This window comes from Centruroides vittatus, unplaced genomic scaffold, assembly GCF_030686945.1.
Source record: "Centruroides vittatus isolate TY-2023 unplaced genomic scaffold, ASM3068694v2 contig_1159, whole genome shotgun sequence".
Lineage (NCBI taxonomy): Eukaryota > Metazoa > Arthropoda > Arachnida > Scorpiones > Buthidae > Centruroides > Centruroides vittatus.
The window spans coordinates 2,646,675-2,672,711 of record NW_027120745.1 but is presented as its reverse complement, the minus strand read 5'-3'; the positions used below and the strand labels follow the sequence as shown (position 1 = coordinate 2,672,711).

At 28.6% G+C, this 26,037-nt stretch overlaps 1 protein-coding gene across 1 annotated transcript in view; it reads left to right on the top strand.

Moving 5' to 3' along the window:
- LOC136980173 (E3 ubiquitin-protein ligase HECW2-like) overlaps positions 1-26,037 on the top strand; it is a 123,846-nt gene that overhangs the window by 26,764 nt on the left and 71,045 nt on the right. The window contains exons 3-7 of the mRNA XM_067276225.1: positions 641-748; positions 2,617-2,723; positions 13,102-13,183; positions 13,739-13,908; positions 17,182-17,318. Of these exons, the coding sequence (XP_067132326.1) occupies positions 641-748; positions 2,617-2,723; positions 13,102-13,183; positions 13,739-13,908; positions 17,182-17,318 (604 nt within the window). The remainder of the gene's footprint in view (positions 1-640; positions 749-2,616; positions 2,724-13,101; positions 13,184-13,738; positions 13,909-17,181; positions 17,319-26,037) is intronic.

Below are 26,037 nucleotides of genomic sequence, written 5' to 3'. Positions count from 1 at the left end.
GTGTGAATAACATGATTTCATATGTTAAATCTTAAGTATATTCCACACTTTGAATGTTTTCATATACAATGTCTCTGCTACAAATAAAATTTGCTGTTTTTGTGGCAAAACTAAAGGTTTCACTTTATAATGAAACAAAACTTTTATTTTTGTCATAAAATCAGCAAATTTCAGCAAATATCCAATGCATGCAATATTTCCATGCTCAAGACATTAAACATAGAGAATCATATTATTATTTCTTCAGAGTAATAACATGACTTTCTATTTATTGTATTTACAACATAAACATTTGAATTAGCTGAACTGGTCATTCTGATCAGCTGCATGAACTGATCATTCAAATTTTGAATTTGTTACTTTTTTAGAATATCTCCAACTGAAGAAGTTCAATCTGTATATGAGTGAAAGTACTTTTAGTTAAGTATTTAAGTTTTCAAGTTAAATGTTTGGTATCATGGACTATGGGAATGCTCTTTTATTTTATTTTCAATTAAATACATCATAAAAATTTTTAATTATTATTTTTATCCTTTGTAAAATAATATGTTATTAATAAAATAAGACTAATGTTGTTTTTTTTATACAGTAAGTTATTCTATGAAAATCAGAAATTATAAATAAATAAATGTTTTTTCAGATGAAACTGATCCTTCTCACTTCTTAGAATATAAAAACAAACGATCATCAAATACACAGAAAGGTCAGGTGACATGGATTATAGAAACTGAAAATCTTTTTACAGAAGGTAAGCTTGATACAATTTTAAAACAAAGCATACAGGAATCATATTTGTATATAAAATAAACTGAAGTTTAATTTGCTATCCAAAAATATATCTAAAACTAGATGAATTTTCAGGCTAGAATTGAGCTAAGTTTTAATTGAGATAGGGAATTTAACCAACAGATCAAATTAATACATTAATCTAGTTATAGATATATGTTTGGTTATTATATTTTGTTATAAAAAATTTAAATTATAATATATTGCAAATAAAAAATTGAGTAAATGTTTAATAACATATTTATCAAATTTTTTCATAATTTTATGAAAAAAGATATAATAATGAATTTAAGCAGCGTCATATATAGTTTGTTTTATTCACACAGAATTACCTACAAAACTTTTTTTCTTGCTTCTCATAGTATTTTAGATACAACTGATTATTGACTCTTCTAGATATGTACGGTACATCTTGCATAACATTCAAATTATTAACATTTTATAGTATTATAACCATAAAGCATAGAAAATTCTGTTTAGACTCATATTTTAAAAAATTTTGAAGTTTAGATTACACAGAATTTGTTATTTTTGTAATGCAAATTTCAAGTTTTGTAATTGTTGAGAACTTTGTCAAAGTGTATGTGGAAGAAATTTGTCCTGTTTCTGTTGGCTCTTGATTCTGACTTAAAGCGTAATGATTTCAACAAGATGGTGCCAAACTTCACACTAGCATTATCATTCTCATTTTTCTCATAATAATTTTAAAAGTGTTTTATTCAACTGATATCCAATGTTTTTTTTTAAATATTTTAAATTTGGACTTCATGTTCAGTGAAAAACTACACTTTCTGCATAAATGCAAGTCATCTCCCTCTCTCACACTTGTGTTTTCAGACCTTTTTTCATCTTACTTTGGTGTGTTTGGTTATATATTAGTATTTTAACAATGTCCTTCTTCAGTTTTTCTTTGTCAACTGCTTTTGGACATCCTGTACATTTTGTATCCTTTAGTTTAAAATTTTCCAAATGGAACTTTTTAAACCACATTTGATATGTCTAAAGTTTAGGAGCACTTTTCCCACACACACATTACAAAGTTTTTTACTGTTTGTATATCATTGTAGCCTTTCTGAAATTCATAAAACATAATATGCCTGATATGCTTTTGACTGAAGACAATTTAATTTGATTTTATTCTAATAAAATGTGAAGTAAAAAGCTTAAGTGGTGTATCTGGCAGCTATGTTTAAGATTCTAAAGTCAATTGTGTCTGACCAATAAATACAATATTCATTTTATTATACAGTATTTACATATTTTATTTGTTATTTTCATGTTTTAATTTATTATTTAGGGAATTTAATTGTGTTATTTTGGCCTTAAGTTATGTGTATTTGCTGTTTAAGTTTATCAAGATGAGTCTGAAGGAAATAATTTAATTTTTCATGCCAGATTCTTATCAGATAATAGTTTAACAGCACTGTCTATAGACAGAGCTCTTAAACTTTTATCTAATTGAGATGAGTCTTGTTTAGTGTCTGGGAGTGAATTAATTCACTTTCCATTATTTATAATGAGTAAAATTGACTCAGACTTTGAATAATTCAAAGTTCAAATGGCCTCTGGAATGAATTAAATTCAAAGTATGAGGCACCACTGTATTTGTTTTTGATGTTATAGAAGTTATAATTTTTTTAGTATATCAAATGTTAAAAAGAAACATCCAGTAAAAATTATATTATTTTTTTAAACTAAATATTATCTCTTTTAATGTAGTAGTATTAAATGTTAATTTATTATTATTGTCTTAATATTTAGTTTTAAATAACTTTTATTCTAATTTCTACTATATTATTTTCAATTTTTATGTTTTTTACTATTATTTAGATGTGACCAATGTATGTTTTCGATATTATCATGGAAGCACTGGAATATTAAGAGCAGTCAGTCCTGTTGTAACTGTGAAGAGATTGAATGATGCTGCTTCATCACAGGTATTTTAAAAATTTGAAATAACATTTTAAAATTATTAAATGGCAAAAAAATTTTATGGATGTGTTAGAAGAGTGTACATAATACACACACACACATATATATATATATTCACACTAGCATACACAGACACACACATTATGTATCTATATGAGTGTTTTGTAAACATACTGATGAACTTCAGGGAGTTGCAGAGGACACCAAAACAATCACTTTTTGTTAATAAACCCATGTCTGCAAATGAGCCATTTTGGCAATAGAGCAAATGATCTGAATTTACAGCAGCTGCTCAAAATGGTGACCATGTACATTACTTTAATACAGAGATTGCATCTTTGGTTCATGGATTCACGGACCCTATAGAATATTCCTGGAATAGCTTGTACATGTGTGCAAGTAGCAAGACTCTTGCCAGAAGATCTTCCTCTTGAAGTATAAGAGGCTTGTATACCAGAGACTTTACAAAACCCAAAAGGAAGAAGTTAAGGAGATTAAGATCAGGAGATTGTGCAGACCAAGCAGAATCTCTTCTTCCAATCTACCTGTTTGAAAAATGCTGATTCAGATACTGGAACACATTCAAACTGAAATGTGCTACTGTCCCATCAGGTTAGAACCACATGTCCTTTCTAATATCCAAAGGGAAATTTCCTAAAAGTTTGGACAAAACATTTTGTAGGAACTAGAGATAAATAGGAGCAGACAAATGAGGCAGCAGCAAGTACATTATCAAGTTCTCTCCCAAGTAGCAGCTGAAATGTTGACAGAAAATTGCTGCTGGTGTCTCATATAGGTGACAACCTTTTGGAGCCATCAACAGCTATCATCTCAGATGTGGCTGTTTTGAGAATTGAAAAAAACCCATCTTGAGTAAAGTATGTCTCATCTGAGAACACGGATCTCACAAGGTTAACTTGGATGAAATTGTGACCCAAAAACCATTGGCAAAAAGTGATTCTATGGTGGCAGTTTTCAGGAGTCATGGCTTGTATTCTTTGGATACTGTAAGGATGAATGAGCTGTTCATGCATAACATGCCATACTGTTGACTTGGAAGTTCTCATATGATGTGCAATTGCACAAATACTTGAAATGTTCTTGGTCTACAAGGTTTAGGAACTCCTCCAACACTACTGTATGGGCTAATCTTAAATGACCAGCATAACACGTAGGTTACCATTTTCTCAAAAGCATCAATGAACAGAAGTAAATGAAGTTGACAACAATTTCTTTGTACAAGCTCCTCATCCATTACAATTTGCTTTACCATAAACAAGATGCTTTTCATCCAGTTCTTCAAAAGAAAAATTATTTTGAAGAAGAATTTTGAATATGTAAATGAAAAACAAACAAAACTTGAAAGCACTGAGATTGCCAGTTTACAGAAAAAACTACTACCTGTTTGAAAATTTTCAACGACCTTCATTAGGATAAAGGTATTTTTATTAACTTTTTTTTATCACACTATAACAATGGAAATAAGAAAACAAAAACAAAAAAATGCTCAGATTTTCATTGGCTGCTGCAAATTGGCTGCTAGTGTGCAGTTAGTCTAAATTACAATTTTAATTTACTCTAAATTATGAAATCTGTATTTACTCAAATATAGGACAACATCACGTATAGGATGAGGTGTGACTTTAAAGATCAAAATAAATAAAAAAAATTAGATTTATTAATATAATTCTAATTTTATTTTGTTTAATCACAAGTAAAATATCAAATGAACATCAATGCACACATTGTCCCGCAAAAATTACTGGCATTTTAAACTTTAAGGAAAAAATCTTGTAAAATCGACAACATAATTTGTTCATGTAAAGCTGGACAATCGGGAACCTTTTTTTGCCAGTTCTTAACAGTCAAATTCACTCTCCATTGATTACACTTATGAGTTTTTCCAAATTCTGATTTCTGAATAATCATCTGTTTTCATGTGGAAATGGATTAAAACTTATATCGTGCTCCTATGTGATTTTGGAATTTCAATCTGGAACTCAATTCAAAAGCTTTGTTTTTTCTATTGCTATTCATCTTTATTCCTGACAATATACAAGAACAATTCAAACAACCCAGATAAAATGCTTATGTTTTAAATACATGAGGGTAAGCATCCAATAAAAATGTGAATACGCAGTTCACAAAAATTATTTGCATAAACACAAAGAATCTTTCGCTCACGCATATAGGATGACCTAGGAATTTGAAGATGTGATAAATGAATAAAAAACTTGTCTTATATGCGAGCAAATATGGTAATTGTTAAAACAGCTCATGTGCAGATTTGGATAACAAAAATGATTGTTTTGGTGTTTTCTATAACTCTATTTGGTGAAGTTTGTTGATACATAAAAGTCAATTCTTTGATAATTAAGAATACTGAATCGTTATAGTTCTGATAATATTAAGTGGGTGATAATAATATCCATAATTACAATAAATAAATTCTACTGCATATTGCTTAAAATTTGTATATTAGTTTTGTTTTTTTGATAACTATTATTATTTCTTCAGTTATTTATCAGCTGTTGTTAAAGAAGGTACTTAAAAAACCAACAGGCAAATTGCTTCAAGTTATACATTTTTTAATTGTTTTGTCTTTTTAATGTCAAAGTCAATAAGACTAGAATTTCTGTCAATTGTAATCTTATTTATTTACTCTTCTTAATGTCATTTGGTAACAGTGATAACAAGTGAATTCTATTATGTAAGTAAATTAAGGATTTATTTGAGCTAGGATATATAACAATCAATAATTGCTTTTATAACACATACTCAACATTGATATGTTTTTTCTGGTAGTTTATCTCTAATAAAATAATAACATTAATTATTATTTATTGTTATTGTTTATACTTTAGGAAAGTTATTAAATTTATTTATTTTCAAAATTTACTCATTAGAATCAAAATATTACATAACTTTTACAACTGTTATAAAATACACTTGTATACAGTGTTGCTTAAAAATAGAAAGGTAAAAATCTTACAGCATTTGCACCAACACATTTAATTCATATATTTACTAACCCTTGAGTTTAATATTCATTGAACCAACAAAGTTTAGCTAAACTGGCAGATAATATGGAGGGATAAGTTTATTTTAAAAGTTGGAAGGGTAAATTTGTTAACATTCAGGTTAAACATAGTATACATAAACATCCCAAAGCCCAATGTATTAATACTAAACCAAACAATTACCAGAATTAATTGTAATTCTAAATTATTTAATAAATATTAAATTATTATAATTATTAATTTAGATAAGAGATGGTGCCTAATGTCTACCTTTAATGCCAAATTACTTAATTTGTAATTATTAATAGTAGCAAAAATTAGTCCAATTAATTACATGATCGTTTGGTTTAAGTGTAGCAGTTGTAGCATGTGAAATAGACTGTATAGAAGAAATAGATTTACTCAAAGACATTGAAAAGATTATCCTGGACATAATGTCTGATTTGGTCAATCAAAAATAAAAATCAGTTTGATCACATGTAATGAGTCAGTTAGTCTTTTTATTTCCTATTACATTGTTATATTTATCTAATAATTGTAAAATATATTCTGTTTATTGCTTTGTAAAATTGGCACTCTTTTCTTAAAGCTATCTATGAATAGGAATAGTCTTGTTAAATTTTGTGTACAATAATAATGGCAGACAATATTTATCAGGAAGAGCCAGTCATATTTTTTGATACAATAATTCATGTGTCTGTTACGTGATTATATCATTAAGTTTAAGTAGTTTGATTCTCTCTGCTAATAACAATGGTGCAATAAAATTTCTTGTTAATCTACAATTTAACTTAATTCAAAATGTAACTGACTGACAGATTTTCAGGGTTTCTATCAGTTCAAGTGTCAGGAAGGGTCATGTAAATGTCAGGTGTTTTAAAAATTGTTTATTAAAATTATGTAAAAGTCAGGTTATTTTAAGGCATTAAAAATTTGTCAAGTATTTTTCATAGACATTGTGAATAATTGCAATATGAGCATATTTTCATGACGACATGTGCATGATTACTAATATAATAGCCATTGTCTGTGTGTGTTTGTATGTGTGAATTCTTTATAACTCATGCAATTTTTGTCCAATCCAGATGAAATTTTGGTTATATTCATTTTATGTTCTGATGGAAAGTATAGGCTACTTATTTTGCAGAAATATTAGCTATAGAATAAATGTTTTATTGATTTTGGATCGGTGATGGCACTATTCTTGCAATGATGTCAGTGACCACCTGACATTCGTGCTCAACGAGGGAATTTCCTTTAAGTTGCATTTTTACATATTTTGGCAAATGGCATATTTTAAACTTCATTTAATTTAAACTTTAAAAATGATACCACATCGGGTCACTTTAAAAAAAAATCTTTTTATAGTGAACAGGTGACATTCTCTTATCCAATTGGAAGTAATGACCTAATGAGCCCGTTATTTAGAAACTGTTATCGCTCATCTAACTAACATACTGGTGTATACAATTCATCTTTGTTTTATCAATGTGAAATTAAAAAACTTACTATTTTGTCAAAAAAAAAAAACAACAACAACAAATGCCTAGGGAAATGTGTAAGAGTAAAATTGGTCAACTCTATGTTGCTTTATCTCATTCAAGAAACAATATTAAGATGCCTATTACTAAAGGAAGACAGCAAAGAAACTTTTTAGAAGACAATAGTGTTTAGTCAGAATGTATAAAAAAATTTTATAAAGAAAGATTTTAACATTTCTTTTAATATAAAGAGGCCATCATCTGTTTGTGTGTGCATAAGTGAATTCTCTATTACTCTAATTATTTTTGTCCACTCCAGGTGAAATTTTGTGTTGTTGCACTTTATTATTCAGGTATGTTTCAGGCCCACCAGTGGCCAAGCAATTTTGTTCCCTAAACACTGGTAGTTGGTCGTGGATTTCACCTTACTAGGACGGGCTGGCCATGTGGAGTTTTCTGGGTTTTTCCAAATCTTTAATGTCTAAATAGGGGCCGATTTCCCTTAAAAGACCTCTCAGAAGTCATCACCACTAGGCAGATTGCCCAAATAATGCATTACCATACATAACAAAACAAACAATTCTATGTTACAACAGATAGTATAAACTACTTAATCTGTAGAAATATTAGCAAATTTTCTTGAAATATCTATTCTTCTCAATTCTTCAGTGTCTACTTTCTCATAAAAAGTATTTCGTCATGCTTGATGGGGGAATTTCTAGTATGATATATGACGCTTGGTGGCAGTTCAATAAACACAGTGGATTGGGCAGACTATATCTGTCTCATTTCTGAAAAGAAATCTTGTTTAGAGAATAATAGTTTTGTTTTTGAGTTTAGTTTAACCTTCATAGAATGAGAGCTGAGAAAGCAGTTTGTGTCATATCCAGTGTTGTCAGTAGTGCAAGAGAAAAGTGTCTCATTGATACCAAAATTATCTGATTACTAATTTAGAGAATTATCAGATATACTAATTATAAAAAAATTTCTTTGGTTTATAAATATAAAAAGAAGTCATTCTAAATTAAGCATACTAACATATTACATATTTATTATTCATTTATGTTTTTAAAATTTAATACCATCAACATCATGAGTATTAGCAAATTAAATTAAAGTTTATTTTTTCTTTATATATAGTTACATAAATGGATATATCAAAAATTAACTTTTTCAATATTTATTATTGATGTGACATTGTACAATTAAATTGTATGGCAATTTTGAAATGGTTGGTTAACCACTTTTTCAACAGTTTCCACTTTTACAGAGGCACTCTTCTTCTATAAGAGTGGAGACTATGTTGAATTAAGAGACTTCTAATATCTTAGCATACTATCAGTTGTCTCATGTTGGTGCAGAATAAACCCAGTTCTTATGACTAGTGTTAACATTTTTAGATTTCAGCTTAAATCTCATTACCTGAGAACATTTTATTTTGGAGATACTTTTTTAGTTGTGGGAAAAGATGGAGGTCTGAATGGGCTAAGTCTAGTGTGAGGACCACCATTTTCCCCCCTCCAAAAATACCTCAATGTTAGCATTTGTGAACTACTATTTACGACATTTGTAATAATTTTTGCTTAATCACTTATTTTTACTTTTTTTGCTAATTATGTATTTACGTGAACTGTGTTAGAACTTTAACTGTATCTTAAACAACAACCGAAGTTGTAAGAGGAAATTCGCCTATTTTACTGATCTAGGGACTCCCCCTTTTCCAAATTTTAATATCAACTTAAAATGATTTAAATAAACGAATTAGAATAAAACGGTTTATTATCCAAATCTTACAACATGCCAAGGAAAAGAGGAAGAAGCTATTATAAAGAATTAAAAACATAAAAATGGGAAACATCGTATTCCGCCCTTTTGGATTTCTACAATGTTTACACATCAAACAAAGAACTTAGTCAAAGCAATCAATGAATAATGATGAGAACTGTCACAAAATAAAGATGAATCACATCAACTCAATGATGACTGCTAAAATTCAATGTCATTACCAAATAACAAAATAAAACAATCATCTCAGCTATGATATCAACACCACCAATAAATCATCACCTGACGATGACACCACCAATAAATCATCACTGGATGACGAACCTTCTCATGCTGGAAGTATTTAAAAGGAGAGCTCCAGCCCGACTAAAAACACTCAGGAGAAGGAAGACACACACAGAGAGAGAGAGAGAGAGAGAGAGAGACACTCAGGAAGACACAGAAGAGACACTACAGATGAAACAGGACAGAAGAGAGAGTGCCGTCAGCCAGTGTAGCTAATCGAGTGCGTCTAGTCTAGTGGAGACTAGGCCAGTGCAAGCTAGTCTAGTCCAGACTAGTGTGGTACAGCAGACAGAGAGCAGACAAGACAAACCAGAGAGAGAAAAAAGAGAAAAACACTCAGGACAACAGACAAGAGAGTAGACCAGAGAGAGTAGACCAGAGGTGGTCAGATAGACACAGGACCTAAGCAACCAGAGAGTGCAGTCCAGTCCAGACAGTACCAGAGCAGTACGTGCAAGAAAGAGAGAGAGTGAAACAGGATCAAGAGACTGACCGACTGTCTGAACAGACGAGAGAAGACATCTTGTTTACCTGGTATGTTGTGAGTCGCGTAGTTCGAATACCCCTCATTAGGTACCCCCTTCGTTGTATAGATAAAGATAGGCAAATTTCCAAAAATCAGATTTGATAACTTTGTTCTGAACTTTCATTTTTTTTTGCTAATAAATTCCCTTTAATTGATTATATCTGACTCTGTATTCTTCCTCCCGAGAGGCTCATTCCTGGACTTCGGAGTGACTCTTAACCTCCCACCTTAATCATTTATTTTGTCTCAATTGGCGGTGTGTCCGATAAAACACACCTGGTGGCAGGACCCTATCCAAAACGTGCATAATATAAATAATAACGGCCCTGAACCCCACAACTGGTGGCAGGGGTGGGATAGTTTCAATACTTTCCATTAGGTACTCCACACTAGGCTGTAGGGAGGATGGGCTAAAACCCTTCACTTTCACTTCTACAGAAATGCAGCTATATTTTTGGCAGTGTTCAGGCAATTATTGTGGAAAAGCACAATATGAGACAAGATATAACCTCTTGTGACAAATGACCTTCTTTAAACAAGTATTTTTCAATAAAAATTGACATTTAATGTTATCCCTTTTGGTGAGAACATCATATTCAGATGAAGATCTCAATAGATAGTCACCAAAGTTTTTCAGCATTTATTGACATATTTAATTTCTTGTTGATAAGGTATATACTGGATTCTTCAATGCCATGGATTCCTTCAAAAATTTTTGATCCGCAGAAATTTGCCTAAGGATCTTGTCTGGCTCTGGCTGGAGTCTCTGTGGAAACCCAAATACTCATGGACAATGCTTTAAATGATCCACATAAACATTGGAAAAAATGGAAAAATCCCATCTTATGGAACAGGGATTTTCTATCAATTCGGAATGTCTAATAGAAAATATTAAAGAAGAGTTGTTACTAGCAATCAGACTAGTATATGACACTGTGAAAGCCAAAGGTGGGATTGCCTCATATTCCTTTCAAAGTCTTTAATTTTATCAGTGTAAAATCAAAATGCTGGAAGGACACTCTAAATATATTAAAATTATTCTTTTCGAAGAAATTTTTAAAATGTTTTTTGAGATTTGATCACTACAATGCATTTATACACACACATGATTAAATTTATATTTGATTATGTTTATCATGTTTATCATGTTTTGGAATTGAGGTGGTAGGATGGATCACCTTTTAAAACATTATTAAAATGCATTGTAATCGGACTTAGGTACATATCAGACTTGTGCAGAGTTTCATCCTTTTGTCTTAATTAGAACTAGATAAAATTGAGTTGCAAGATTTGAGGACATGATAAAAAGGAGGATAAATAAAAGCATTTAAAAATAATCAAACAGAGAAAAGCAGAAGGAAAGAAAGATATATTATAAGAAAAAAGAAAGGGCACTTATTTCAGAATAAACAAAAGAATTTCTATAAGATTGCTCTTAGTAAACATGGTATTACGACTTTACAGAATATACTGGATTTGTTATGACTTTTATAGTATATTTTCATCTATCAAGTAATAGTAAAGAAGTTTTAAGACAGAGTAGACTCAATAATTATGGAAGTGTGTTAAGAAGCTTGGTGTAATAACTTATTTAGAAATAAATGAATTCCATGATATTGGTAGTTTTGTATTTTTTACTTTTCCATCACGCTGTAAAGGTGGAAATAGACATTTTGAAAAAACTTTATTGACAATTAACTCAACCACAATTACAGTTTAGTCTTGTAAGTAATCATCATTAACTAGAGATTCATAAAATACCTTACATACTGTACTTTTCCAGTAACTTAAACTTTAATATAACTAATGTTTTCAGCTTGATTAATAAGCCTTCATTGGGGTTTTGAACAGAGATTCTGTTCAGAACAATATTTAAAATTATCTTAAGGTTAATCTAAATATTGTTCCAAGGCTTATTAATTAAGCCAAAAGCATTACTTATATTAAAGTTTAAGTTGCTGGAAAAGTATGTAAGGTATTTTGTGTGTCTAGTTCCAGCTTATCTTCAAAGTTTAATGGTCTAATCACTATTAAACTTTGTGACAAACTTTCAATCCTGTGAACACAGAAAATGACTCAGTGTTTCTTTGAAAAATGCCTCAAATGTTCTTCTCATATGAGTATTTCATTGAACTGTATATTGTCAATATGGTTCTGCAGGGTGTGAAATAGATGGTAGTCAACTGGTGCCAAATATGGCTGTAAGGAGAATGAAAAAGAACCTTCCAGCCCAGACTGACTAGCTTCTCTAAAGTCATCTTTGCTCTGTGTGCTGGCGCATCATCAGATTCTGTCAATTTTTGGAGTATATGGGAACACCAAAGTTATTGTGCTAATTCTTTGGTTGTCAATTGTGGGCTATTATTTCTTAGTTGCAGGAGAATGTCATCAATTGTGGAATTGCTGCTTGGATAGGGTTTATCTTGAAGTGAAAAAATCTCCATCCTTGAATTTCTTGAACTAGTTGTAGAATGTCTGCCTGTTTACTGTGTCTTTGTCAACTGCCTTGCAGATGAGATCATGAGCCTTCGTTGCATTATGGCTACTTTTGAAATGATACAGCAACAGCAAGTGAATGCATTCTTTTAAAGGTTTTTTATTGTCAGACATTGCTGATGCATTTATTTTTAATGAAATGTGTGATGAAATACCCCCTGGTTACTCTATTTACATACCAACATTGAACATTCTAAAATGTTTTGTTTTCCAGTCATTTCTAGAAAAAATTGAAATGTCTATATTTCATTTTTACAACCTGATATATGTATGTACATTGGACAATGGTCAGGTGAAAAGTGAAAAAAGTATGCAGAAGTCAGGTATATTCAAAAATAGTAGGCACTCTAATTTTTCTGTTTTGGTGCAACTGGCCATTAATAATAATATTTTTTTGTAAAATTTTTTATTACTATAAACCTTTTTATATACAAATAGAAACATCCAAATCCACTAGTTATATATTAAAGCCAAATGATAGCTGAATTATATTGGGCTATAATACTACTACTATTATTATTAATTAAATGCTAAGTAATTTGGCACTAGAAGTAGGCATTAGGTGAAATCTCATAAATTAATTAATTATTAAAATATTAATTATAATTACTAAATTTAGTAAGTAATGGACCTAATGCCTAATTAATCTAGAGCCAAATTACTTAGAATTTAATTAATAATAGTAGTAGTAATATAGCCCAATATAATTCAGTAATTATTTGGCTTTAAATTTTTCGATATTTAAATTAATGTTGATCTTCATTAAGATTCTTAAACTCCACTTTTTCAGAATGGTCTTACTAATGAGGAAGTTCTGTTGGGTTATTCTTCACAGCAGTATCCAGTAGAAATGGTTAGATTTACACTTTCAAGTGAGTCAATAAAGTTTTTTTTTTAATAATTTAATTATTTCAAATTTGTTGAACTCTTGATAAAAATATTTTGTTCTATAAAGTATATTAACTGAAAAGAGAATCTATAAATCTGTAATTTAGCATATAATTACTTTTATAATTGTATGAAGAGAGTGCTGATTCATTTATTCCATTGCATATCCATTTTTATTAAACTTTATATTATAAAAGAAATAGGACAAGTTGTGTCATATAAATGCTATGATAGTAAATCAATGAAATAAATAAATGTTCTTCAAATCTGTTTTGATTTGTATGAGAAAATATTATTTCTTAATATATATGCAAATTTATTAATGTGTGTAAATAATCCTATTTATAACAAGCAATTACATTAAATTTACAATCTGAATATGAAATGATTAATCCCAAAAATGTTTAGGCAATTTAAACAATTAAAAAAAAAGACTTCTTTGAAAACTAGGCTGAATGTTATTTTATTTAAAATTTATAATTATTAAATTGTTTCTTGAATTTGTTATAATATAAAACACATATTTTTTATTTTTTAAGATCTTCATGCTAGAAATCTTAAGAAAGGAATGTTCTTTAGTCCTGATCCCTATGTTAAAATATCAGTTCAGCCAGGTAAAGGGGAAGGTGTTTTATTACTTCCTCATCATGGACAAGTTTGTCGTACAGGTATTGCTGAATCAACTACTCATCCTTCTTGGCCTGGACAAGTAAGATACTTTTGTTATTATGCCAATTTTTAGTAAATATTAAAAATAGATCTTTAGTTTAACAGTTTAAATTTTAGCACCTTATCTAGCAACAAGATGTATCTCAAAGTGAAATTAGGAAACTTAGAATGAAATAGAACAAAACAAGGCTTATGAACATGTATAATTTTTTAAAAATTTATTTAACTAAAAGTTATACAAGATTTGTGATATCATTTTCAATTTTCCAAATAAGCATGAAACATTTCATTTATAATCTTCAATATAATTAAAGAATAAACATTTTAATAAAAATGACTTAACAATGAAAAAATGCAAAATTAAATAAATAAAAATTATTAAAAATAATAATTGAAACACTAGTCTTCACTCCAAAACTGAAACCAAAATTAAAGATAAAATTAATTAAAATTCAAATCAAATCAATTGAAAATTAAAACAATGTTTTCAAAAATTGTTTGAAAATTGTTTTGAAATTTTCAAATTATCATCACATTAATTTTTAAATTTAGGTTATTTGTGTGCAGTGGTGATGGAACATTTTACTTTTGATGTATATAGATTCAAAATACAGATTGCCAGTTAAACAGGCCCAATGCTGGATGGATGGCAACTTAACCTCTTGATGTATTAATTAATTAGAACTCTATATAAAAATCAATAAAAAATACTTAAAACTGAAAAAAAACGAAAGAAATGTGTTAATTTTGAAGAAAAAGCTTCAAAGTACAATTTCCTTTTTCTCGCCTTAGCGCGAAATCTGACACCGATGAGTCATTGTTTACACAGCTGGATGACCTTGAGAACAGCTGGTGTCCTCTTTCGCGGGACATTCTCATGAAACTCTCAGGAGGAGAAGGGTAAAAAGTAGGGTGAATACTAGATGGCGGTATATTTCTAAATATTTTTTTAAAATTACGATTTTAATTGAAATTTCCGACCCCCCGACTTAATTAAACGTATATATAATAAAATCTATTAATTAAAAAAATTAAAAACTATTGGATGTTGTTTTTGACAACAGAAAATAGCTTTAAATAACTTTACCGAAGTAAAATCGGCGCTCTAGAACTTTAGAAGGATGAATGAAGTTTTATAAAAAAATCCCATAAAAAAACAATTGAGCGTTAATCGTGCGTCATTAAAGGTTAATTAAAATCGCAATAAAATTTTTTCGCGCGGGTAAAAATTTTTCAAAAAATTTGGAGACTTAGAAAACATTCCAAAGATGCAAAAAAAAAAAAAAAATTTTTCCGGGCCAAAAGTACCGTTTTGTTTGTAACGCTATGAAACTTGCCCGAGTTAACTCGGGTCCGGACGGCAAGTGGTTAATGTCACCCTATCTCCCCTAAAATGGGGACAGTTAGTACTGATTGAATGCAATATCTCATTACTCTGACTACATGAAAGAAAAGTCTGCATGACAGACATCACCTCGTGTATGGGGTGTTGCATACTCTCTGCTTTATCAACATGAAACTATGTCTCACTAATTTTGTATAGCTTTGCAGGTAATACTTAGAATGTAACACTAACGTTTATGACCCATTTCTAGGGTCTTCTTCAGGTGTTCTATAAATTTTTCTGGTTCAATTCCAGTTTTTAAATATTCCAGTCTCCAATGCTTCTATCTTTGAATTTATTTTTCAAAATCCCGGCATATAAACCAACTGCGAAATCTGGAGGCATTAGAAATTTTTAAAGTGGACTGCAAAGGCCTGTCAATCAATTTTAAAGAAGAAAAACAACTATTGAGAGCATGGCAGGCTATCTATGACGCAACGCTATAACAGTCAGCACAGGTGCACATCTTTCAGAGATTTAAATTCTGAAAAATAAATTCAAAGATAGACGCGTTGGAGACTGGAACATTTAAAAATCGGAGTCAAACCAGAAAAATTTATAGAACACCTGAAGAAGACCCTAGAAATGGGTCAAAAATGTTAGTGATACATTCTAAGTATTACCTGCAAGGCTATACAAGGTTAGTGAGACATATTTGTTTTATTGCTTTGTTCATTGGATGGATTTGATTTGACATGAAAGTTTACAATAAACTAATATTTAATTCTTAATATCATAATTTAAAAAATTTTCAATCTTCAACTGAAACAAATAATTAACTATTTTTATAAAATGTGGAAGAATTATTTTTAAAAATCAGAAATCATAATGAGATTTGGTCAATTCCAATTATAAAAAAATGCCTGATTTCTTTGATTCCAATTAGTCATCCCATCATTATATGATACATGATTCTATCTATCTCCCATCCCCTCAAAATTTAACGGCATAGATGCCACTTATGTACAGATTTTGTTTCTTAATCTTTGTCCCATTTTGTATATATAAAACTTTTTCGTTCAGGGGTCTCAAAACATCAAGATTTGCAAAAACTCAGAGGGTCAAATTTGATACCATTTCAATAGTTTCTTGCATTATATACATAGCCAGGAAAGTAATGAAGTGAATATAATTTAATTGGAAATAAATTACAGAAAGCTAATCAAGAAAAGGATGATGATGATAATATACATTAAGCATTATCCTTTCCTCTGAGTATAAAATCAGAAATAACCACTGTAGTTAATTTGCTGCTAATCAGTGAGTGATGTTGAAGGAATCCTAATGTTTTTGACCCAGTTTATACCATCTTCAGGGGGAACAGATAACAGAATGACAAGAAAGGGAGAATGGACAAGGCTTTATTTTTATGGTATTAAAAAGGTCCCACAGAAATATGAAACTTTTATTCTTATTAAGTTTTTTTTATTAGAAGTATATTTTTTGGGTTATAAACTTGTAACACATAATGTGAAACACCCTGTATATTATATGCATTCAGTCATGAATAATTATTTATTATAATTAATTTTTCATAATTATTTTTAATATTTGATAATCAGTTGTTTATTTAAAATAATTAACTGAAATTGATGTGTAGAATTTAATCATTAATGCTACCCGGACCTTCGGCCTGATCTCCTCTTCCAGCATATATAAGCTATAACCATCGACAGTTATAGCGTATATATGCTGGAAGAGATTGGGCCGAAGGTCCGGGTAGTGTAACTGGTAACGTGTCTGCATGGATAGCAGAAGTTGCGGGTTCGAGTCCCGCTTCGGGCCGATTAATCAGTAATCAGAATTAATAATAAATTTTGATTATTGATGCATTTCAAATTATAATCTAAAACCAGTTTTATAATATATTAATTTTTAATAGTTTTTTGATATTTTAGATAATTTAAAATTTTAATATTTTAATTGCAGTTTGAATTTATTGCATATCCAACTGACATTCTGGAGTTTGAAGTGAAAGATAAATTTGCAAAGAGTAGACCTATTATCAGCCGCTTTTTAGGACGATTGTCCGTTCAAGTCAGTCAGCTATTAGATCAGTGTACTGGGTAATAAAATATTTAATAATTCATTGTAATTTAATTCATTTTCAGTTACTTAAATCTTATTTAACTTAATTTGTCATTTAATAGAAACTATTATTAAAGTTAAAATAGTTTTTAGATATAAATATTCAAAAATTTAAAATATTTAATGTAGATTATATTTTTTGTTTATAACTAATTAGAAAATTAAACTTTGCTTTTTTCACTGTATATTAACATGCAATATAATTCTGTTTCAAGAATTAGGTTTCAAATATCATTAACCTCAAACTTCTTTGTAAATTTATCTATTTTTAATTTTAATTACGTACTTTATTTTTTAAATCGCTTAAATATATATAAATATTGCAAATGTATTAAATATATTTTATGTTATATTGAATAACTATCTAACTGTGGAAAAGTATCAGTTTGATTTGAAATGGTCAGATATATTCTGTACATATATATATTTGATATTGAAATTTTGTTCTTGACTTTTTAATTATTAAATAATAAATGTAAATACTAAATAATCATTTGACACTGCTTATATACTTAGATTGAGTAGTAGTAATTTTAACAATTGTATTATACTACATTTAAAATTAAAACTAAGGCTATAATATTCTTTTTTACTTAATTGATTAGTTCATCTATAAAATATAAAGTATTATATATAATGAAGCCTGCACATTGTAATTAGAAGAATGTAAGGAATATTTATAAATATATTAGTTTAAGTAATTTTTACAGAGTTTATTTAATTTATAAAGTATTTTCATTTCTTTTAACTTATTAAAGCATTTTCAGTTTAGTAAATTCAAACATAGCAAACAAATTAAACCAAAATAAAGCAGAAGAGTTTAAGTTCCTATTATTTAGAAAATATTATTGTTTATATTTTTCTGAGTTAGTTTTTGAAATGTAAATAAGAAAGAATGAAGAATATCATTAATTATATAAGTTACATTTCTTGAATTCATGCCAGAATTTATTTAAATGTTTTTTCATACGTACAATAACAACTTGGTTATATTTAAAGGACAATCATGCTGCAGGTTGTAGGTTGACACACACATCTTTTATTCTACATATCTTTTCTCCAAAATATAGAATAAAAAGTATTATTGTGTCAACCTATGATCTATGGTGTGACTATCCTTTAAATATAACCATGTTACTGTACATATGAAGAAATAAACTTTAGGATGAAAAGCTTTACCATAAATGTACTCAAATCAAACATACTAGAGAAGTACATTAGCTTAATAAGTATTTTTGGCAAATCTTATTGAATAGTTGTTGTCTTGATTACATCCTTGCATAAAATAGTAGACTTATGGATTGATTATGTTTCCATATTAATTAATATACCTATGAACTATTTTACAGAAAAGTTTCTCAATCTGATTCTGCTGTTAAGATAATAAAATTTATTTTAAAATAGTTAACAATGATTAACATAATTTATATTGATACTTTTAATTAGCTAATTGTGAAAGATTATTGTTAAATTTTATTTAAAATTTTAATATAATAATTTGTTTCAAAAAATTTCTGTACTTAAAATGACTGATGTGCTTTTGTGATTACCTAAATATATTAAAAAATAAAAAACATTGAATAATTTTATAATTAATTTTTTATTATTTAAATTGTTTAAATAAATTTTATATTTCTTGAAACTGAATAAATAAATAGATTATTTTAAAATGATCCTTAATACAGAAATGTAATTTTTGAAATAATTTGTTTTCTGCTTTCAAGGGATTTACATTTGAGGTTGGTCTCATCTTGATTATTATAGTATTAATTCCATTAATTAAGATATTACTAAAATGAAAAAGAATTATAATAGTAATTATAATAATAAATACAAAAATATCTTTATTATAGAATTAAGATACTAGATATTAAGATTGCATAATAATTTTGGTAAAATTTTATGAGAAATGAATTTTTTAAATATTTAATAATTATGAATTATTTAGTTTGTTAACTTGGTTAATTCATTAAATATTTGTTGTATCAGATAACCAAAAGTTTCTTGTGAGATTTTGAGAATTGATATTTAAAATGAATTTTTGTTTTGCTCCTTTATGGGTGTTACTAACTTGTCAAAGTTATATTATTGAACAAATTATTGCAAATATTTTGTTAATTAAAAAATTTGAGATGCAATCAAACCACAAAATGAAAAATACAATATAATCAATACTGTAAGTTATTTATATATGTCTGTTTCATTTAGTGCAAACTTGACAGAACTTTTAGATGCCAGAAGAAAGTTAAGATGGTAAGATAAGCATAGTATGCAGAGGAGATTACGCAAATTTTTTGAGTTTTTGCAGTTTATGCACTACTCAAAAATGATCCTAGAAATTTTCATTAATTGATAAATTACTATGATTTTATGTAGATAACTGATAATTTATCTGTGTTTAAAAGTAAATTTGAAGGCAGTGTGATATCTGCCAATTCTAAGTCGCAATTACAAACAGCTTTTCTAGTTGAAACTTACTAAGAGCATGTTAAATATGAAAAATCTTTTAATGCTGCAGACATATTCATTTGCCATCGTATATTTTTTGGTTTTGGGAAAAATTATATGTATAGTACATACATGTGTGCTCTTTTCAGTTTATTTTTTGTGCCAATCCATAATAATAATTGATATTATTAGATATCATCTTGTAAGACAAAAGTTGAAGTAGGCAAGTTTTCAATAATTTTCTCCTCTTTAAATAATAAGTTTCAGTGAACTATTTAGAAGGCTTTGTTTAGAAGATGACAGTTGATTTTCCCTTATTTTAGTTCTTTGCAACAAACTGAAGGTGAGTAATCAACTTTCAAACCTGTAACCTATAATGGATGTTGTCAGCATAAAGAAATTAAATAGAAAAAATTTTAAACATTTATGTTTTTAACACAAACACAACTACTCATCTGTTAATGGATTTGATCTCTAAACATTGACTCTCTCCCAGATATCGGGATGTCTAGAGGTATTTATGTAAAATTTGTGCTGTTTATAAGTATTGCAGCCTTCAATAGCATATGGATATTGATATTAGTATCACTACAAATACTTGGTACTGTATTTACTTGAATAAACTCTTTATTTCTATTGCTTATTTCACCAAAACATTAAGACAGAGAAACATTTTTGTTTCGGATTGGAACATCTTCAGCTTAAAAATCCATTATTTTCTTAAAAATTTTTAATTCTTTGTCTTAACATTTTGGTTGCCTGAAATAAGCAATAGAAATTAATAGTTTATTCAAATATGGATGTTGATTTGATAAAAAAACAGAAATGAAATGGTTAAAAAAATTTTAAAAATGTATTGTTTGGAGAGCATTTTGTATTTTCAACACACACAGTTTGGATGGCTCATCCCAAATATTTTGTTTGTTATGTTTCACTTATTTTATAATCCTATCTACAACAAACAGATAATGGAAATAAAATAAAAGAAATAAGGAAAATGCAGAATATATGAAATACGTTATAAACTTCATACTGGGATTTTAAGGTGCAACATCTCGCTTCTGATAGTTTAGGGGAGCGATTAGAAACACTTCATTTGTATTTCTTTCATGTTTATATAACAAATAAGCTACATTTATTTGCACCTTTTTCATCTTTCTTTCCTTTTTTTAATGATTTAGCACCATTTTCCCTTTATCCTAAATTTTTTTTCTTATCTTAATTCATTATACTGTTTTTCTATTAAAAAAAAATAGTTATTAACGTATTCATTAAATATAAAGTAATAAATACACTAAAAAAACCAAAAATTTAGAAATTTAAATACTAACCTTTATTATCTAAACAAAAACGAACATTTTCAGTTGTTTTTAAACAACTATCATTAGGTTTGTACAAAAATTCAAATGTAACACAAGCACTCGAATGCCAAGGTTAAAGTTCTTTAAAATACCTTCTGATTGGGTGTTGTATAGTTGACATATCCAAAACACATGTACTACCATCCAAGAACAATGGATCAAGACATCTTTATACCATAAATCTATGTACCAACCATCTATTATCCCAGCCATATTACACAATCCATACTCATATAAATTAGCAAGCTTCAAATCATTAATAAAAGGAGCATACACACATTCAAATAACATCAACGAAAGGCACAGAGTCAAGGCACATTACCTGAATGACAATTCAACATGGATATTTGCTCAAAGTTATCAGAGGATTAATACAAGAATATCTACAGCACAAAAAAAAGAACATAAACGAGGACACTGAATTTAAGGCAGTAAGATAGAGCAAAATCTTGAAATTCATGTACAGTACCAAGAAATTGCAAGAGCCAACAAATGGATTGTAATATACAAATGAAATCCCACTATATACTTGCTACATAGAAATAACAAGACATCCATAATAGTTTTGAACTTTCAGAAATTTACTGTACACCAATTCCAGACTGTAGAGTGGGAAAGCAACTGAAATACATTGGAGTGATGACGAGGCCGAATGAATTAAAATTATTATTATGAATTATGAATTAAAATTATTATTAGATTTAAACAAATATGAATTAAAATTATTATGAATTAAAATTATTATTAGATTTAAACAAATATGAAATTAAATACCAGGTATTTCCTGTTTAGCCAATAAAGAAAATTGGTCTGTTGCATGTAAACATGTAGCTACTTTATTTTATGATCTTGAATAATACAAAGCTGTTGGCATTTCAGGGTGTGTATAATTAAAGTTTACATGTTTCACCAGTGGCATTTTATAGTCCAGGCATATTTCTATCTGCATGGTGCAGTTAACATGCATAATTATTAAGTTTCAGCTAGAGAAAATCCCAATGCATCTGGAAATTCCTTTAACTTTATTCATCAAAAATAACAGTTTGCAGTTTTTTCTCCTTGTTCATTATTGGACTGGTTTGATTTGAGAATCTCAGGCAGAGCTCCAATTACATGTTCTGTTGCTAGATAGCAATATGCATCATTATTGACCAATACCATGATTCCAGCATACCAACAAGGTTAATATCTTGAATCTACAGTGTTCATATAAGAGGGACTTATTCACATAATTCACATATAGCAAATTGTGTTAAACAGGTGCTTCCAATAAACAGATGATGCATTTATTGAAAAATAACTTTTCCATCAGCTGGCATTTCTCAACTGTTCAGCCTGAACACTCACTGGATCTGAATCCATGCTAAACATTTTAAGGGAAACATAGTCAACAGTCTAACATACAATCCTGAGATTCAGATGGTAATAGGTAATGGCGGTCAACAGATTTAACATGTTTTGAGGTGACTAACAAATCTCAGTATACTGTATTGTAATGCTGAAATAAACTTGTAAATTATCCCCTGGTGATGATTTTTGGAAGTGAAGTTTTTTTGCGAATTTCCATTCCATGGCTTCATTAAGATATACTGAAATTTTCATGTAAATCTGTTCTGTTAAGTAATTATTGTTACAAACTGCTTGGAATAAGTGAACTTTGATTATAGATATTCTGTAGTTAGTTAACTTTTAATTTGTTAAAAAAGATTTTAGAAAGTTGAAAACAGCGGCGTAACGTGGGTGTCAGCCGCCCGGGACGGAGGAAAATTTCGCTGCCCCCTTATTTAGGTATTTTTACAAGATATTATTATTTATTGTGAAATTTTGCTGCCCCCTATAAGTGCTGCCCGGGGCGGGCCACCCTGCCGCCCCCACTACACTAAGCCACTGGTTGAAAATAATCCTATTGAAAATTATTTCTTTTTACAGATAATTGAATTATTTGATAAATTTTAAAAAACTGGGTACTTATTTATAGACCAATCACCAAATAAACCATCACCAGTTCATAACCAAACAGAAAAAATTGAACATGAATACATGAGTATGCTGTAAGAAAAAAGCTGACCATGACGGTATTAGTGACACATGCGAATAATAAGGATGTTCACGTTGAACTACAGAATGCTAAATTACTACACAGAGTATCAGATAAGGCAGAACTCAAGTACCTCAAATCACTGGAGATCTACTGGGCAATTAAACAAGGGGTCAGTATTAACTTCAAAGAAACAGACACGCTTTCCACAGCATGGCGCACTATTTTTGAACTATATCCCAATCATTGAAACGCACATCAAAGATAGTTTAAATTACATAGGATATTTATGTCATAATCTACGTGAAATTAATTGATTTATTTGGATATGTTTACAATATTTCACATATTTTAAATTTTAACGCAACGTATTCGAATTACGTAGTTAATCGGAACTTTTAAAAACATTCTATTCTACTAGCCGTTAGTTCAATATCGTCAATACCTGGGGATGTCTATTACATATGGATGAAAACATTCATAGTAAGAATTTTTTCTGTTTGGTTATGAACTGGTGATGGTTTATTTGGTGAGTGGTCTATGAATTATTTGAATTGATAGATCTTTTCTATTAATAGTGTAAATAATGCATAATACCATCAATTGATGTGTATTTTCATGTTTAAGAGAAATTAATATTACCTCAGCTGCAGAAGTATGTAAAAACAAATAATAATTAATATAATAAAACTCAATGATGATTGTAAAGTTTTAAAGGCTTATGATTACCTGAGGAAATTTTGAGTAGAACACAGTATTCATATTAATTAAAATTATTCACTGACCAATAATAATATTGCATTTCAAAATACTCTAAAAATTACTTATGTTTCAGAATAATAATTAAAATTGAATTCGTACTCATACTTATTACCTTATAATTGATATCCATAAAATAAAGACTGCAAACTCATATGGTTGATTATAAATATTCCTGTTTTAACATTTATAATTGACCTTTCTTTTTAAAAGAATGATTGTTAGGAAATTATAAAATCTGATTCTTTGGTTTTGTTTTCTTATATCATTAAATTAGTTATTAACAGCCATATTTGGTAATTCTAATCTAAAAAATAAAAACATTCAAATAGTATTTGAATGTTAGATATTAAAACACTTTTGAAAATATTACTGACATAAAGGATATCAAACATTAAAATGAGGGATGCTTTTGAAAAAGAAGTTTAAGGATTTTTGTTTTCACACATGCAAGTTTGTAATGTATTATTAGTTATGATACTGCTTATATTGCAGAAAAAGATTAAATGTAAAAAATGTTTGAATATTTTATTTTACTTAAAAAAACAATGAACTTATTTGATTATCTGATGTACAGTACTTATATTATTGTTTTTGTCAATTACATTAAACCTTATATGAAATCCTAGTATAAAGTTATTATTTTCTGATGTTAAGTAATAAAAATTAGATTAAAAACAAATTTAACATCTAGTATTTTTAATTATTTTTCAAAATAATGTCTTTGAAAATAAAATATTAATTCTATAAAATTGTAATGCAGAGATATAAATGAATAAATATTTTAAATATGCATAAAATCGGAAATTTATGAATAAAAAAATTTAATAATGTGTTAATAATAATTATAAATTATGCCAAATTATGCTGGACAAATAAATAAACACAAATTGTTCTTTTTATTTAATAAATAAACCAATTTGTAATATAACTAGATATGTCATCATTATTAATAACTTCAATATAAATTTACAATAATTAAATTTAGAAAATTCTAGAAAAACCAGCAATCTGACTGAATTTGGAATTTAAAGTACAGTGATACCTTGATTTTTGTTGATAATCCGTCCGAAAACAATTGGCAAAATCTGAAACCAATGAAAACCAAGGCAATTATTTCCATATTAATTAATGTAAATCCAATTAATTCGTTTTGGACACTCCAAAATACATATCAAAAACACATTTTATAGAGAATTAATATAGCATTAAATACTAAAAGCAATAAGAAATTGACATAAAAGACTAATTAGCATAAAGATAAAAGCAATGAAATTGTTCGGCTAGACACGCAGGGTGTAATGTCTTGTCTTGTAGAAACTAGTTGGACATGAGCTTCTAGCCTATATCGCCCTGTGGTAAAGTGTGACGTAATTGTCATGTAATACAGTAGTAGTTGTATGCATTTATGATGGTCGTATCGAGGGGAATAATGCCTTCTGGAAAATCTGTTTAAGGGTAACTGGCCTTTATTCAGGCGTTACAGAAGTGGAGAAATCCTGGAAAACTTCACGTGGCCAGCCCTCACTGGCGAAGCATGAACCCATGAGTGAACTCCCAGTGTTCAGGGAATGGAACCGTTGGCCAATGGTGGGCCGTCGTGGGGTAATAATGTTCACACAACAAGAAATAACACCACACTGTGCCAGAAAACGCGTGGGTCGCCCTTTGATTTTGTAAAATTAGCAGCGAGGTCACTTGAGTATGCCGACAAAAACAGAGACAAATTTTTCACGAAAAAAATCAATGAAACCGAAACCAATGATAACCAAAGTCAACGAAAATCGAGGTATTACTGTACATTGTATGTTATTCATACATTCAAAATTTCAGATACAAATTTTAAATTAGTATATAATCATTAATGTGTATAACATATAGCTAGGCATTACCATTTATTTTATAATTAAATAACTCAATATACTTTTGGTGAAATATTTAGTTTCATATAATTATTAAGTTGATTGTAAATACAATTAAACATGATTAGTCTAAGTAAAATTTAGTAAAATTTAAAAAGATAAATAATTGAAAATGGGTGTGTTACATATTAAATAAGATAAATAAATTTTTCTGTAAAAGTAGTGTATA